General features: G+C 39.0%; 1 protein-coding gene across 1 annotated transcript in view; it reads left to right on the top strand.

The window, feature by feature from the left end:
• lrrc1 (leucine rich repeat containing 1) overlaps positions 1-10,781 on the top strand; it is a 32,590-nt gene extending 21,809 nt beyond the window's left edge. The window contains 5 exon segments of the mRNA XM_083775260.1: positions 2,442-2,557; positions 4,422-4,522; positions 4,525-4,593; positions 6,371-6,510; positions 8,744-10,781. Of these exon segments, the coding sequence (XP_083631386.1) occupies positions 2,442-2,557; positions 4,422-4,522; positions 4,525-4,593; positions 6,371-6,510; positions 8,744-8,902 (585 nt within the window). The 3' untranslated portion in view covers positions 8,903-10,781.
• Positions 10,782-16,926: the final 6,145 nt, after the last annotated feature.

Below are 16,926 nucleotides of genomic sequence, written 5' to 3'. Positions count from 1 at the left end.
TTTTGTGAACACCCCAGACAGTTTTTAAGTTGATTGATTCAGTATTTAGATATTTAATAATCCGTGTTTTTGGGGGGGGGGAAATAATGATAATGAAAAAAAGAAAAAATAATGAAAATAGTCAAAATCACATTAGAAGGACAATATCAGTCACCACTCACCAGAACCAATTAATATAACATCTTTAAAATGGAGTTGAAATTACAATGGGTTTGTATAAGAAGGGTTGTGTCTGTTAAAATTAATATCAAATATCTAAATTCTGAATCAAACAACTTAAAAACTGTCTGAGGTGTTCACAAAAGCCCAAGTAGACGTTAAAATGACCCCAAACATGTTTGAAAGTGAAATATCCCTTTAAGTTAGAAATTATTTACACAATTCTCCTCTACTTGATGAAACTATGAGACTATGAAACTTTCTTTTGCCTTGTTGAACAAACTTGCCATGCCTTAACTGTAGATTAATCATATATAGTTTTAACTTTCACCCTGATGGGATGCTTTCATGCTTTATTAAGCTGTTTGCTAAATGAATATTGAAATGGAGTGAATTTCATGTACCGGTACATGTTTGAGGCATAATAGAAAGTCTTGTTTGTTTTTCTCTCTCGTTCTATTTGCATTATCGTCTCGAGTTCTCTGGCCTGTTCAGCTCTGGCTGATTGTTCCTATTTAATTTGTATGGGACATTCTTCTATGACCTCTTGTCTGTTAAAGTGAAGGCGAGCCTGGGTTAAAGCTTAATCTGAAAGGCCTTTTTAGAGGTTATACAATGCCCCTGTGTCTCAATGATGCAAAGACTGCAGTGTAATAACAGTCCAACGCACTTGGCCTAGATAATGAATTGGTGGTGGTGTCACTGTCTCTCCAACCATGAAAATCGCATGACATTTCTAACAGTGATAGCCTGACCCAAGTATTGAACATGTTTGCTGTGTACTGTTTAGCAACTTGACCCACTGGCTTTATTTTTATGGATTCTATTGATTAGCTACTACTAACAATGAAGTCCTGCTCTTGTCCTAGGCTGTGTAATATCTGTGCAGATATCACATAATAACATGCAATCAGATACAAGAGAGATAATCCTGGATTATGTATAAAGTGATTTTTATTTTATTTTGAGGTGGCAGTCAAGCTCTTTGTCTACTAGTGTCTACTGTACATGATTCATTCTGTTGTTTTGGTTGCTGTTTGGCTACAGTACCCCTCACAGGGTCGGGTAACTCAGGTTGAACGTACTGTAGCTTAATTATTTCTGTAAATACACAAGCTTAGCCAGCTCTGTTTAGCATGATGAAACCACAACGGTATGGATACTCTGCTCAGGTCAGACGTCAGAGCCCAGCAGATGAATAGATTGGTCTGCTGCACGTCATTCTGTCTATGCTAACTACTGGGCCTAATTGTACCTAATTTTAGTTTGATGTCCCGTTTCCTATTGACATTCAGTTGGTCAGCCATTAAGGTCAGTAATGGTAGGGTAAAGTGCCTACATGCTCAGAATAGACTGTGATGCTGCGTTCACACTAGCCGCGACAAAATCTACAAAACGACAAAGCCTGCTCAGCTAGACTGTTGAGCAAAACTTCACAGTGACTCTGAGACAATCGCTGATATCATTAAGCCTGGGTCTCGTGTGTGGGAGCTATGAGTGAGAAAAATATAATGGAAACGGGATCGCAAGCGTATAGCCTAGACGTCCACATTCTGTGCAGGGAATTATTATGGTATACCCTCTGAAAAATCCTAGGCTACAGCACTGATTTACACTTCACTGCATCCTGGGAGCACTGTAGGAAGTTTAAACCAACTCAAATTATTTTGTAGCTCATCAAGCAGGTGTTGGGCTTTAGTTTGTATCTTCCAAGATAAATGGCTTGTCTCCTGTCACTTTGTAGGCTGCTGCTAGTGTGATAAGAATTATTTTGGGCTTCTTATGTCCCAGTATTTTTGAAGCCTCTTTAGTTTAGAAAAAAGCTTTTGTGATGTTTTCTGTCTAACTTTTGTTAGGTTACGGGCACACATAACTTTGTGTCTGCCTATGTGGCTGTCTTTTTGCAAAAGACAGCTGTGCAATGGCAACAAAGCTTTTCGTTCTCGTTGAAAACCATTGCAAAAAGACGGCCACATAGGCAAAGTTAGGGGTGTGTCCGTACCCTCAAACTGAATGACCCAAAATATATTGATGGATCTGTTGCACAGCCAAAGCCTCTCTACAACAAGCTGTATTAATCAACCAAAATGGGACATTGTATTCCCCAGTTGTGATAAAGAATAAATAATTTGTTATATTATTTTATCCAAAACACCACACAAAACTAGCAAACCTTTTGAGTCATGACAAAAATACACTTTAACGGATACACTTGTGTTCTCATTGACTTTATGAAATAATTATGAATGTGTTCCTCCTTGTTTACTGTGTATGTTCCCTAGATTGGAGGTTGCAGTAGTCTTAATGTCTTCTGTGTACGAGAAAATAGGCTGACAAAGATTCCTTCAGAGCTGTCAGGAGCCACAGAGCTGCATGTCTTTGATGTTTCTGGAAACAGGTAAATTGATCTCTGTTGTTTGATAGGTAAATTTGCAATAGCATGTAGAATTCTACTGCACTGGTGTAGAAAAACAATGTGCAAAATGAATGTAGAATGATGGTATTGTTTGAATGAACTCCACAAGCAGAGTATTACAATTACTGTTGATAACGATTACTGGAGAAATATATGATACATATTGGGGATGGCTGCAATTCAGCATTTGTTTGTAAATGTGTACACATGCAATGCTCCATGGTTAAATGGTGAAACATAGTGTGAATTCATATTTATTTAGAGGTGCTGCCACCGATCGGTGATCAGCCGATATTCACTCCAAAGGACTTGATCGTTGATCTGCAAATGACCCGATCTGTAGAAACCAATCTTTTATACTATCGGTAATCGCCTAATCGGTATCGGCCAATCGTGAGGAAGAACTATCTGTGATCTCGCAAAAAACCTGATCGGAGCGCCTCTAATATTCATACAAATTAATTGCTTAATTGACAGAAGAGCATTACAAGACTGCAGTACTATTGACAAAGATTACAGGATAAATGCTGTCTGTTTTTTTATTGATTGATTGAAATATTTATTAACAGTTTGTAGAATTACAGTACATTTCAAGCACAAACTCAATACAAAGACTGTTAACTGTGAGTGGACGACCCAATTAAGCATTACACTTGTTTACAACAGGGTCCACATTGTTCAATTCATCAAAACATTTAGAGACATACAAATAGACATTTCTATGTAGTTAAAGAACAGAACAGGAATTCATCATATAGGAAGCAAAAAGGATACATATACTATACAGTGAGGGGAAAGGGGGGGGGGGGGGCGGTGGGGGGGGGGGGTATATGATGCATTTGGGCATTTTTTTAATAGAATGGTCCACGGTTAAATGCGGTGAAACGTAGTGTGATATTTATATGAATTTATGAAATATTTACCACCCAACATGAGCAGAGGCTTTCACTTTTCACATTATATTACACTTTTCAAAGTTATATTTGGTGTCTGAAGCAAACTGTGAGAAAATAGTATTTGATCAGCACATAAATACTTTTTAAAGTTTTTTTTTTGTGGCTTTTGCCTTTTATTTTATATTTTTTGATGGAGGGACAGATAGTAGGCTGACAGGAAATGGGGAGAGAGATGGGGGGAAGACATGCAGTAAAAGCCATCGGGATCGGGAGTCGAACACTGCCAGACTGGATCACCAGCCAAGGTGCCTGGACCACTGAGCCATGGCCCAGGCACATAAATACTTTATATATATATATATATATATATATATATATATATATATATATATATATATATATATATGGGCCTTTATTTGATGGTGTACAGTAAGCTGACAGGAAATGGGGGGTTAGAGATGGGAGTGACACGCAGCAAAGGTCGTGCTGCGTGCCTGGACCGCTAGGCCGGCCGGGGCCTTAATACAAACTTTTAATATTATTCTCAGTGAGGTAGTCCTGTAATTTCCTGACAGTGTAGGGAGGCTTGCTTTGTCGTTACGTAGTCACCCTGTCCTGTTTTCTTCCCCGTGTTTTGGTTCATTGCACATTTGTCATTGCCCTTGGTTGGATAATGTCTGGCTACAACAAATGCCAGAGTGTTAATCATGTTGATGATGCTGAGAATGTATTCATAATTCAAATTATATCATGCAACATCAGATCTTAATTAATGGATATGTTAACACTAGTATTTTCTGCCTGCCTGTCGCTAAATAAAGTTTGGATCATCTTAAAATGAGTTGCGAGCCCCTGCTTCATTTTATGTTAACACTATAAACATAACACAAATGTCACATCATTTCTTTAAGAAAAACTTGGTTCATACAATATTTGCTCTTTGTATCCAGGCTTGTCAACTTACCGATGTCCCTGACCACATTACGTCTTAAGGCCCTGTGGTTGTCAGAGAATCAGTCGCAGCCTCTCCTCACCTTCCAGACAGATGTGGATCTGAGTCCGGAGAGAAGGTGCTCACTTGTGTACTGCTGCCCCAGCAGCCCTGCGAATCTGACCACAAAGGTATGGATATTATCATATATACAGTATGTATAAATATATACCTGTCCTACCTAAATTGCACAGCTGTCATGGTTAAATATCATACTATGAGGTTATTTATAGCCATAAATGAGAGCTGTTGTGGACCAAGCTGTCCACAACAGGGTTCAAGATTCAAGATTTGATCTGTTACATCTCATAATATAAAGAGATTCTTTGGTTTTGATTCCACAATATTGTAGCAACAATATTATTTTTAAATATATAATAACAAGAAAAGTAGATAGGGTAAATCTGTCCAGTAATTATGGCACACTCTGATGTGCTTTTGAAGGTGCTGTGTGCCTACTTCTAAATATTACAGATATAATACATATAGCTGTCTTCTATACGGCTCGCCTTTTTAGTGTGGCAATGTACAACACTATTGGCTTCACTGCCTCCCTGATATTCCCACTAGGCTGAGGAAGCAATGCCACTTGACCTTTTTCAAATCAGCCTCATGGTGGCGCTATAACATGCCAAGTCACATCTTTACATGCACCGATCTGCATAAAACTTTGTGTGCAAAACATCTGGCCTGCATTTTTCAATTCTGCCTTTTTGAGCGCCACCAGGAGGCCCATTTATGTGCAACTTTATTTTATTTTATATTAATCCTTCAGATTTTATCCAAATATCAATCCTGGTGGAGACCTGGGCACTTCTTCTAGTTACTTATGAATACGTGATCATTGTATTGCTTTTACTACATAATGTTCATTCCGGAGTGAAAATACTTAATCCCAAAGCTTTTGACATTCATTCATCGTAATATTGTGCATGGGCCCTGGCACGTTCCATGAGCATTACATTCAAAGTGCCCTGTGGTTCTGATCACATTATCACATGATGTGCTCGGAGAAGCACAGCTTGTGCTGTGCCCTCTGATCCTTCCCTCAATTCCATGTCGATTACAAGATCCTGCACGGTGCCTTTAACAGGCTAGTACCTCCCCTGTGCCTTGAGACCCTGGTCCTTGCCTATGTTTTTTTTCCAGAAACACAATTATTTGACAACAAAAGGGGATTAGCAGGCTGCTGCCATTAAAAGCTCGCCCAGTGGGTGAAGAGATGCTGGCTGAGCTGAGTGCAATCTCTGCCAGTGCCTCATTTGCTTGTTCTATTGTCTTTTTTGTCATTATCCTCAACCTGAACTCTGTTGATGGGTTTGATTCGTTGCTAAACGATTACACATCTCCCTCTTATGATGCTCGACGATGCAATTGAGTTTCCCTCAAAAAGAAATACCATAATACAGTTGGATTATTTATATATACAGTAATGTGATTATTTCTTTTTAAGATATGAATTTTTATGACCTGTACTTAAATTAAATGAGGATCTAAGACGAAGCTGGGGAGCGTGTGTGTGTGTGTGTGTGTGTGTGTGTGTGTGTGTGTGTGTGGGGGGGGGGGGGGGGGGGGGGGGGGCGGCAGCTTATGTGAGTAAGAGAGAGTGGGGCTGGGGGGTTGTCTTGCTGTAAGCCAGTGACTAAGCTGGGATTTGAAACTGTGATCTGGCAGTTTCAAGCTCCTTTATGAGCACTGTCATGGGACCGCCTTCATATCTGGATTTGGCAGATTGCAGAGAACCACTCATAACTAAATATGTTGAATTTACCCACGACAAAATATGCGCTATCGTGCCCCTAAAACATTCTACATTATGGAGTGTATTTATGTATGCATTATTCAAATAAGAACTGACCTCATAGCCTCAGACATTTATTCACATGACATATTTAAATGCTGTTCCAGGTTCTGCTAATCTTGCCCGCTCTGGAGCCCTGGAGAGCCTGGTTAACGACATGATGGACGACACATGGGACAATCACGCCGTGAACAGGATCAGTGCCATTCACTTCCTGGAGGAAGACGATGAGGATGATGACGAAAAGGTTAGACCAGGGGTAGTGTCACGAGGCCAGACTGCCTCACATAATTTTCAAATTCTTCCACCCATACAGTCTGGAGCACGGAAGCTCTTGAGTCTGATCATGAGTAAAATATAAAGCAGATGTGAAGCCTGCTCCCCACTTCCGTTTCGTCTTTTCAGTCACGTAGATCTATCTTAATATAAATTAAAATCATCGAAGCATACAAATGTTCGGAAACTTAACTTTGGTCCATTATTTCTCTCTAATGAAGCAAGGGTCAATACCAACCGCTTACCATTTTGGCAAATTTCTTGGAGGCGCTACCCACACGTTTAGCTTTATTGCTCATTCCACGCCCAATCCTTACAAGCTATACCTTGTTGTAAAGGTGACTAATCAACCATTAAAATAATAAATTATATAAAATACAATACCAATTGGAATTATTAAAGTGGAGAAATAATGGACCAAAGTTACGTTTCCGTACTTGTGTTGCTGAGTTTAGCTTGCTGCTTAGTAGAAATTAAGATTAAATATAAGGATATTTATAAAAATAATAAATATATATATTTTCGTGAACGGAAGGTGTAGGTCCACATTATATAGCTTTCAGAGATTGTGGAATAGTTGTCTGGCTCCGCAAGACTAGACCAGGGGTGTTTGATGGGTTAATGTGTCCTTTGAAACTACAAGCCAATATTCACATGGAAGGCTGCAGGCTGTCAGCAGCACCTTGTGAAAAACAAGGTGTGGAGAGAAGAGACTGTTTTGCATTTTGCAGTCCTAAAACCCGGAAGTGACTTAGCATTCAATGAGCCCTGTGTTCCACATTTTGTTATGACATAAATTACAAGTGTTAACATTTTAAATGTTTATGAAGTGCTTCTTCAGAAACGGAAGTCTCCCTATCTCCACAGTGAACAGAAAATAAATTTTCAAATGGATGCCAATTATTTTCAGTCAGGAGAGAGAACCCCACAAAGCTCAGCTTACATTTTATAGTGTTCCTGTTCCAGTTCCAATTGTGTCTGCTAATTTGGTTTTCATTACCTCCAATGTCACTTACCTACATATCCTATACTATCTTGTATGAGTTCTCTCTCCTGATTGTATAAAATTTGTAAAACAAATCCCGACCTGAATTTTTTTATTTTATGAGTTGGGGTGACCCCTCTCCTCCTGAACAAACGTGTCTGGACTGATTATTATCAGAATGTAGTGTTATTTAACACATATTTTGATGTATAAATATCACTTACAGCGCCTTTAATATCATAAGCCTTTGTTTGCTACAGAGATTATTTTCTTCCTTTATCCAACCCATATGTTGTGGGAACTCATGGCAGGGGAAAAAACAGAAGAAAGAATCCAATGCAATAGTGCCGCTGAGTATGTGTGACAGTAGTGCTGTGATCTGGACATGTGTAATAGGAGATGTAGTCATTAGGTCATTTTTAAGCCTGGGAATTGTAGTCAATGTATAGGCGGCCCTTTATTATTTTCTAACTTTTTTTTTATAAATTAGTAACTTTTCACCATCAGTTGATGCTTCATATCCAGATGAGTAAAATTGCCTACCTCATGTTTTTATGTTAAAAATGGGATTTAGAATGTGGAAAATAACTCTTGACACAAGGGGGTAACGGAAGTGACGTCAGACTTTGGTGGGAGCTTAAGTGGTTAATCAATTTATTTATTTAATTTAACGTTTTCACATTGATATATAAACATAAAAAAAGAAATGATCGCCATAAAAAGATGGTTGCAGCCCTACTGTATAATCTACTACTAAAATTAAAATCACATCAGTATTGATTTTGACAGCAATTTAGGTTTAGTCATAGTCTTTTGAATACAATTTCATTTAGTTTTAGTCATATACTAGTCATCTGGAATGTTTAAGTCTAGTTTTCATTGACTAAATTAAAGTTTTTAGTCAACTAAATCTACAGTTGATTTGGTTGACAAATGTATTTTGGCGGGCCTTGATGTAGTAATGCCTGATTGTACATGTTGCATGATGAAAATAGCCGATCTACAAGTTGTGAGCTTGTAGATCTGCTATTTTCAGAGTGCAACACCCTAGCGCAACCTAACATAAAATGCTTTGTCTTGGTTCTACTGGATCTCTTCTACACACTCTCACGAAAATTTAGTCTAGTTTTTATTTGTTACATTTAGTCTTAGTTTTTATTAATCATAGATTTGTTTTAATTTAGTTTTCGTTAAACCACATTTATAAATGTCACCACAGGGAACGCTGATGCGACGGGCCACACCTCACCACGCCGAGCTGAAGAACATGAAGAAGGCGGTGGAGAACCTCCGCAATGACCTGAACGCCGCCAAAGCCCTGGACTCCAACAAAAACGAGGTCAATAATGCTACAAACCCAGTGACCACGTCTGTGTGAACCGTGTGACGTCGTCTGACCTTCGAAATGTTCTTACCTCCTGTCTCTCACCATGTTCCTCCTGCACAGCCCCTTCAGTCCTTTATTTGACCTCCATCCCCCCCCCCCCCCCCCCAGTGTGGCCTTCCCTCCTCTGCACCCATGGGACACCAGCACCTTTTCTCCAGGCCTTCATCGTCAGTCATCATCAGTCCCATGATCGCTCTACCAGGGCCATGTGTGCCTTCCTCTTTTTTAATCGGTGGTTCGCAAACTTTGACTATTAAAGCACTCCAGTTGGGTATGTATAGGGCCACGGACCCCCATAACTCTGAGTGTGTACAAATGGAACCAAATGGATCCGTCAATGTGGTTCCATTTGTACACGCCTACAGAGTTACAGACCTGTAATGGTCCAATTGGTTACTATCAATAATTTTAGTGGGGGAATCCCCCTGGAACCTCCTCAAGGACTCCTGGGGATCCCCAGACCCCACTTTAACAACCACGGTTTTAAATGATTTTTCAAAAGCAATAATCTGCACAGATTCTTTCCGTTTTTAATATGATATTTTAAAGATTTTAAGAGGCCTCTTTCTTAAAAACATAAATTAGGTAGTTGCACTATAAGTCTTTATAATGTTAAAAAGTGTATTATATATATTTGTTCTATATCTATTTTTTAAAACACTGGGCAACTGTTTCTTTTTACATTTTGGGGATACACAAAACCAGGACTTCTTGGACCTACTGATTAAGCATTATTGTAAAGTCATGTGTGAATATTGATACTTTTATACTTTTTGGCAGCTGAGATGTAAATAAAATGTATAGCAAATTTCTTAATCGGTTGCAGATTTTTAAAAGTGTTCTTTGAACTTGGTACGTTATGTTTTTCCCTTTTACAGTTTTAAGAGTAAATCAATGAACAAAGTGGAGTTTCTAACGTCTTATTATGACCACATAATTGTCATTGGGCAAGTACTAGTAGACAGTCTAAATCTTCATTCAGTCCATATTCAACACCTCTGGTTTAACATTAGTGTTAACATGTGTGATATGCACTGGGTTTATCAACAAATTATGGATTCAGTGACTAATGCATAACACCTGCTGTACCTTTTATGGCATTGAGTGGAAGTGACGAGGCTGCCTTACTTTTATCTGCTGTGCTTTACTGCTTTTCAATGTTTATGCAATAGATGCCAAAACAGCCCAAAAAAAGGTTTATTTTTAACCACTTAAAACCCACATACTTCGTTGGCCGCGGTCCCCCATGGGACTCCTTTTTTCCCCTCCACCAAATCTCTTCAGTGAAAATTGGCGATCCACAAGCTCACAACGTGCCATGTTGCGACGCTTTGTGAGCTTGTAGATTGTACCTATTTAAGACATGCCCAGAATAGGGACGTCATGTTCCACTTTCAACCGGGCGTTGCTATTTTGGTCACGTCATATTTTACAATTTTTTTTTGTTCTGAAATTGTCTCATTTAAAAAAATTGATCTACAAGCTTGTCTTGGGAGCTTGTCTGTTTTTGCTATTCATACAATACAGTATATATTTAGGGCTTATTAAAACACTACTGTAAAGAATCACCAATGGATTAATTGGCTCGTTTCTAGTGAGCTCCATATCTAGTAGGGGGGGATGCATTTAGAATATTAAAAAGTGAAGTGTCTTAATTAAAAGCTTATCCTTTAATTGGTACGTCAACTAAATTGTTATTTGGTTAATGGTTTTTAATTTGATTGCAATAAGTTAACCAGAAAGTGGTTCTTTTTTTATTTCTTATTTACTTTTCATGATTAAGCTGCACAAAATACAGATCTCATATAGGCATGGACAATGAGCCTAGAGATTTGGTTGACTTAACCACTGATCCAATAAAATGGGTGAAAAACTAAATGATGTTTGATTATTCGTTCAACTTTGTTAGTCAGACTTTTCCAATTCTTAACCACCTAAACCAAATTCATTTACAGGAGTTCCTTAGGCTATACTAGGCTCACTTCTTTTCTATCTCTCTATCTCTTATCTGAACCTAGCAAATCTACAAGCACACAATCGGACACATGTGACTTGTTCATTGTTGATCTTGTAGATCTGCTATTTTCCCTGAAGGTTCTCCTTCAGAATAGGAACACTAGGTGTTGAGTGAGCTTTCATTATGAATGCTGAGGTTAAAGATGTCCTAGTTCCTTACTTTGAGTAGCATGTCAGTGTTTAGTTGAATTTCATTGAGAGAAGTCTTAGAATGTATTAATTTAAATGTGTAATATCTAGTATCTAACTTTATTTTATCTGTTCTACATTTTATTTATGATCTACATTCCAAATATAATTATAATTAATCAAAGCAACTTTAGCCTGAACCTGGCTTTCCATGAATACATTTATGAGAATCATGCCAATCCATTTCCTCACCCCATCATCTCTTGTTTTGTCTGTCCAACTATGCTGATGTGTATACAGTATTATGTACTATATGTCCAACTGAACCATGGTACCATGAAAACACAGTGTTTTTTGGTTTTGCAAACATTTCAATTAGATTTTATCTCTTTGAATGGTCGCTAAAGGAGCCATGCAGTTCAGTTTATAGCTACATAATATATTTATGAATACATATTTGTCAAGTGAGAATAATTTATATGAATAGAATACTCTTGCCGTAAATCAATACAATATAGTCTATTGAAACACAGGTTCAATTATTGTATTTTGTGCATATGTGTATAGGTTTTTAGTGTTCAAGGCTGTTTAATACATTTCAGGTAATGAATTTACTTATCTGCAGACTGATGTTTCCGGAGCAGTATAGGACTTTATCCACCTCTACCTATTTGAACAGGAAGCTATCCGACACTTAAGATGCCTTCCCTCTCCCTGCTGTTTCCTTCCAATATATTGGAAGGTAAACTGATAAGATTAGCGATCCAGAGATGTTACTAGACCCCTAAACTGTTGTGATTAGCCTTATGTCTTGTTTCCCTTATCTCTATCCAAATCCTGAAAAGGCAGAATTGCTAACCCACTTCCTGCCATCAGTGTTTAAACAGGGATTTTGTCCAAGGTTACCAGCTCATTGGCCTTCTGGTTAAAGTATCCACCCTGAGACTGGAGGGTCAGGGTTCGATCCCCAGCTGAGTCATGCCAAAGGCTACAGTATAAATAAAGGTAACCGTTGCCTCCCTGCTTAGAGTGATCAGCATCCAAGGTTGGATTGGGGTAAGTCCCTGTGACATAGCATCATGTCCAGAGGATGTATTTGTTCATCAAGCTGCCTCACACAATAGAAACAGGAGATCGGCTCCTGATCTATAGGCCACATGGTTCAGGAACCATTCGTTACCAAGGCAACTATAGATATTTTTTTCTTAGCACTTATTTTATCGATCTCCTTGATAAATTGCATTGTTTTGAGAGGCCTCCAATGTCTGTCTTTTGGAATTACTAGACCAGTGCCTGGCTGTAGAGCACCGAGTCGATGGAAGTTGAAGATCCATTTTGTGGCGGTTCTGGACAACTGTGGGTCCGACGGACTCGACACCAGGCACTGCACTCCCTGTGGGGGTGTGGAACGCGTGAAGTCGGTGGGGCGAACGGTTCTCGAGTTACGTGCATCCAAGTCTATGGACTTTGTTTGTTTGTTTATGTTTACACCAGTAAACTTCACATGACGTCATGTGAATCAATAAATATATAAATACATCTTGCGCCTCACTTCACCCAAGTGTGATTTTTATTTTATTTATAATTTATTATTATTATTATTATTATTATTATTATTATTATTATTTGTTATATACTTAATAATACTTAATAATTTACTATTTTATACTTAACAATACGATATTCAAATTAACTTATAAGGAACATAATATTATGAAGGCATAGACCTACAGTAGCACTGAAATGTGATGCTACTGGATGTCATTGGAACAAGTTTTATATCCGAGTATTGATTATTGCTAAACCTTCAGCAATGAGTGATCTGTTCTGACTGTCTCCAGGAGTGTAGGAAAGCTATTGCAGCGTCCCGCAGCTGGCCCACCTCTGGACCACGCTGGGTGGCCAACAAACTGCACTTGCATGCAGGGGGGAGACCTCAGGAACGGTCCAGGGACAGCGGAGGAACACACAGTCACTGCTCCACTCCAGAGAAGGACGCAAAACAAATTGAGCAACCTGAGGAGGTGAGTGTCTGATTCAGTCTATGCATGCTTTAGTTTATACAGTACTATAGGGCTGCAACAGTTTATTGAACTAATCAATTATACATTTTATATAAAATAATCAATTCAGGGGGAAAGATTACATTATTATTGGTATAGTAGTAGCAGATCTTATAGCTGTTGTGATCTTGTAGATTATTTTAGCTTTTTTGCATGACACTGTATATTAAGGTTTAAGACTTAGATGATTTAGTTGATTTTTCAAATAAATGTGTAAACAGTGTTTTCTACTTACTTTTTGTCAATATAGAGATAGACTTTTTTAGTATTTTTTTTGTTAGGTGCTCTTTCCCCAGATACAGTACTGTACATTAGGGGAAGTCCTTAAGGCTATGGACCAAAGCTAACTGTACATTAACTATTCGAACCCCATAGCATTCATATTTTGGGAGAAAAATAACAGATCAACAAGCTCAAAATGTGACCTGTTGTGAGCTTGTAGATCGGCTATTTTTGGCGAAGAGATTTGGTACAGAGCTAAATCAGGTCCAGTTTACTAAGTCTAGAAGGTTTAAGTGGTTAATTTACATCAGATTGCTTTGTGTTCAGCCTCTTCTAAAAAAAATACCTGGTCTCAGATCTACTGTCAGAGCTACTGACAGCTGTGAAATGAAATAAAAGCTAGGTATTTAACTAAAACTAGAAGAAGAGAACACTATTACACTCCCATTTTAACCTTCCTTCACTAGTTCACTCGCTGTTTTAGGGTTGATTTTAAGATTTTGCTGATTACTTTTAAGGCATGTCATCGTGGCCTGGCCCTTAATTAAAGTGTTTGAATGATTGGTCCCTTATGAGCCTGTGCACAAACAGGAACCTGCTGCTTGTCCCTGAGTGGAGGATGAAGACAAAGGGTGACTGTGTGTCCTTGTTGCTGTCGGGCTCCTCCACTCTGGAACTCCTTTATAAATCAATGTCTCCTTTTAACCCTAGCCTGTAGTCCCCAAGCGGTATGGAGGACCCCTCTTTTTTCTCTTTTTGTGTTTTAGACTAGACCCGCTCTGACAAGCATTGGAATTTCAGGCATTAGTTAGACTCGATTCCACAGATAAACTTTTATGAGCGTAATATTTCACAATGTCTCTTTCTTATGTAATATTTGACAATTTGGCCACACACACACACACACACACACACACACACACACACACACACACTAGGCATTATATCAATTGTGAAATAAATGTGTCTGATCTTCTTCTCTCCAGGACAGCGTGGGACAGTTTTCAGAGACTGATGTGATGCATTGCCGATTTCGATTTCGTCCTCAGAGGGACATCCGACGAGACAAAACGCTGCTGCAACACAATGCCCTCAATGCAGGCTCCAGTAGTACTAGTCACCATGGAGACTCTGTTCAAAACAGCAAGATCTCCTCCGCCATGGGGGAACTGAGCGCGTCTGGGGCAGCAGCAGGGAAGTTCCCTCCTAAAGAATCATTGAGCTGCTCCCAACTGCCATTAAGAGTAACTTTATGTTATTATTGTATTATATTGATTGTGGGCATTTCAAATTGCTGACCTTTTTTAAAGGTGCTATTTGTTAAACATTTTCTTTTCAGTTACAGATCAAAGTGTCTGGCCAAAGGGGGGGCTTGGGAATCAGCATTGCAGGGGGGAAAGGTTCTTTACCTTACAAAGAACATGATGAGGTAAGTGCTAATTATATTTGCTAGGGTTTTATTTTCTGTGTTTTACATAGGCTACAGAAAAAAGGGTGTTAAACACATTTGTGTCACACATATTGATGTGTCCATGTCCTTCCAGGGTGTCTTCATCTCCCGAGTGACAAAAGGAGGCCCCTCAGAAAAGGCAGGGGTCCATGTTGGAGACAGAGTGCTGGAGGTTGGTCAGGAATCATTTTAATCTCCCTTACTGCGACAATTAAATTATATTTATGAATAATATGAATCACATTCACAATCACATACTGATAACCTTGAACAGATGGAATGTGTGAATGAATGTATCTGGGCTTTACTGGGCACTGCAGTTCCTCTTCTGACCATAGGAGGGCACTGTAAGACAAGGATAATGCAGTACTTGTCTTCAGTCTGAACCAAATTATTTTAATGAGAGTCAGAAAAAGAATAGAAGGCAATAAAATCTATCTTTGGTTGGTGGTGGCTAGGAATGAAACATAATTTAAGCAAAGATATCTCTGGCACCTTGATAAATCTATTCGAGTGAGTGAGTGACCAGACTGTAAATAGACATGGCTATACTCAGAGAATCCGTGGTGGTGTGTGTGTCACTTGCTTCGGTTACCCACCCCTTGACCTCTGCTACTTCCTCAGTCCTAAAAGTGTCGTTTAACCATGAAACCATCCGTCCAGGTCGATGGCCTCAACATGCAGGGGGCGACGCACCAGGAGGCAGTCGGTGCCCTCAGGAATGCTCGGAGTTGCATTAAGATGAAAGTGCTTCGAGAGAGGAGGCTGCTCCGCGACAGTCCTGTTGCAGAGGTGGACAAAGTAGGTCTACTCAACCCTAGCAGAACTTGAGTTCAAGTATAGATAGGCTACAATACTGAGTAATATTACTCCATCTCCACTGCAAGTGAAAGTTGCTCAGTCAAATTGGGACCTCACCTAAGTTAAAGGAGAATTCCATGCTAGAATGCTTTCTTATCTTTCTTACTTTTCTTTGTAGTCGTTACGTCCCCACCAAAGAGGTCCAGGTGTTTTTTTGCGCAAAAGCTCCTTATTGGCTATTTCCCCTACCATAAGCCCTCAATGAATTGCATTGCATTGAATTGGGAATTGAATGGGGCTATGGGGTGTTGTGCTAATTCACTTATTTCCATCGAAAGAAGTAGTAAAGTGTGCCGCTTGGGATATTATTTACATTATGAAGAGAGGATATATACAAAGAAATTATAATTTTGAGCGATGGAAATAAGCGAATTAGCATAACACCCCATTCAATTCCCATTCAATTCAATGCAATTCATGTAGGGCTTATGGTAGGGGAAATAGCCAATAAGGAGCTTTTGCACAAAATAACACCTTGACCTCTTTGGTGGGGACGTAACAACTACAAAGAAAGGTAAGAAAGCCTTTTAGTATGGAATTCTCCTTTAATGCACGTTTTCAAAAGTATGTGCTTTTAAAAGGACTTAGGCTAAGTGCATTAGCCTACTGCATTGACATTTTCCCCCAAAAAGCCAAAAGATTGTGGAAATAGCCAAATCTACAATCTACATTTTTAATAGGGCTTAAAGGTCAAAAGTACAATATTTGAACTGTAGAAGTGGAGCGAAAGTCATAGATTAACATAACAAATACTCAAGTAAAATTCAGATACTCAAAAATGTGTATGTAAGTATACACAATAGTACTCAAGTAAAATGTACTTACTGTATTATGTTACTGCCCTGTTGTACAGGAGATGGAGGTCCCACAGCAGGGTAGACAGCCATGCAACCAGGAGGCTGGAAGCCTGAGATCCAAGCTGTCTGCAGCGGAGAGCGCTGTGGACTATTTGCACAAGAAGATAGAGGCCGTTGTCTGCAACAAGAAGATAGAGGCCGTTGTCTGCAACAAGAAGATAGAGGCAGTCGTCTGCAATGGCAACGGAATTGTGAGTGGCACAGAGAAATATGACAGGCCTAACATGGGTTTTAGTGATGCACTGATGTCATACAATTTCTTGTGTGAAATTAAATTAACCCGAGGCCGTCATCTAAATCAGTTTTTTGGGGGAAAAACATTTTTAAAATAAACGTATGTTTCTATTTCTATGTCAGTCTTTTTCCATGTCATGGACCCCCAGAATTTTATGTGTTTACCACCCCATCTCAATTTCT

This window comes from Protomyctophum parallelum (genome assembly GCF_964188405.1).
Source record: "Protomyctophum parallelum genome assembly, chromosome: 10".
Lineage (NCBI taxonomy): Eukaryota > Metazoa > Chordata > Actinopteri > Myctophiformes > Myctophidae > Protomyctophum > Protomyctophum parallelum.
This window is presented reverse-complemented; position numbering and strand designations above follow the sequence as displayed.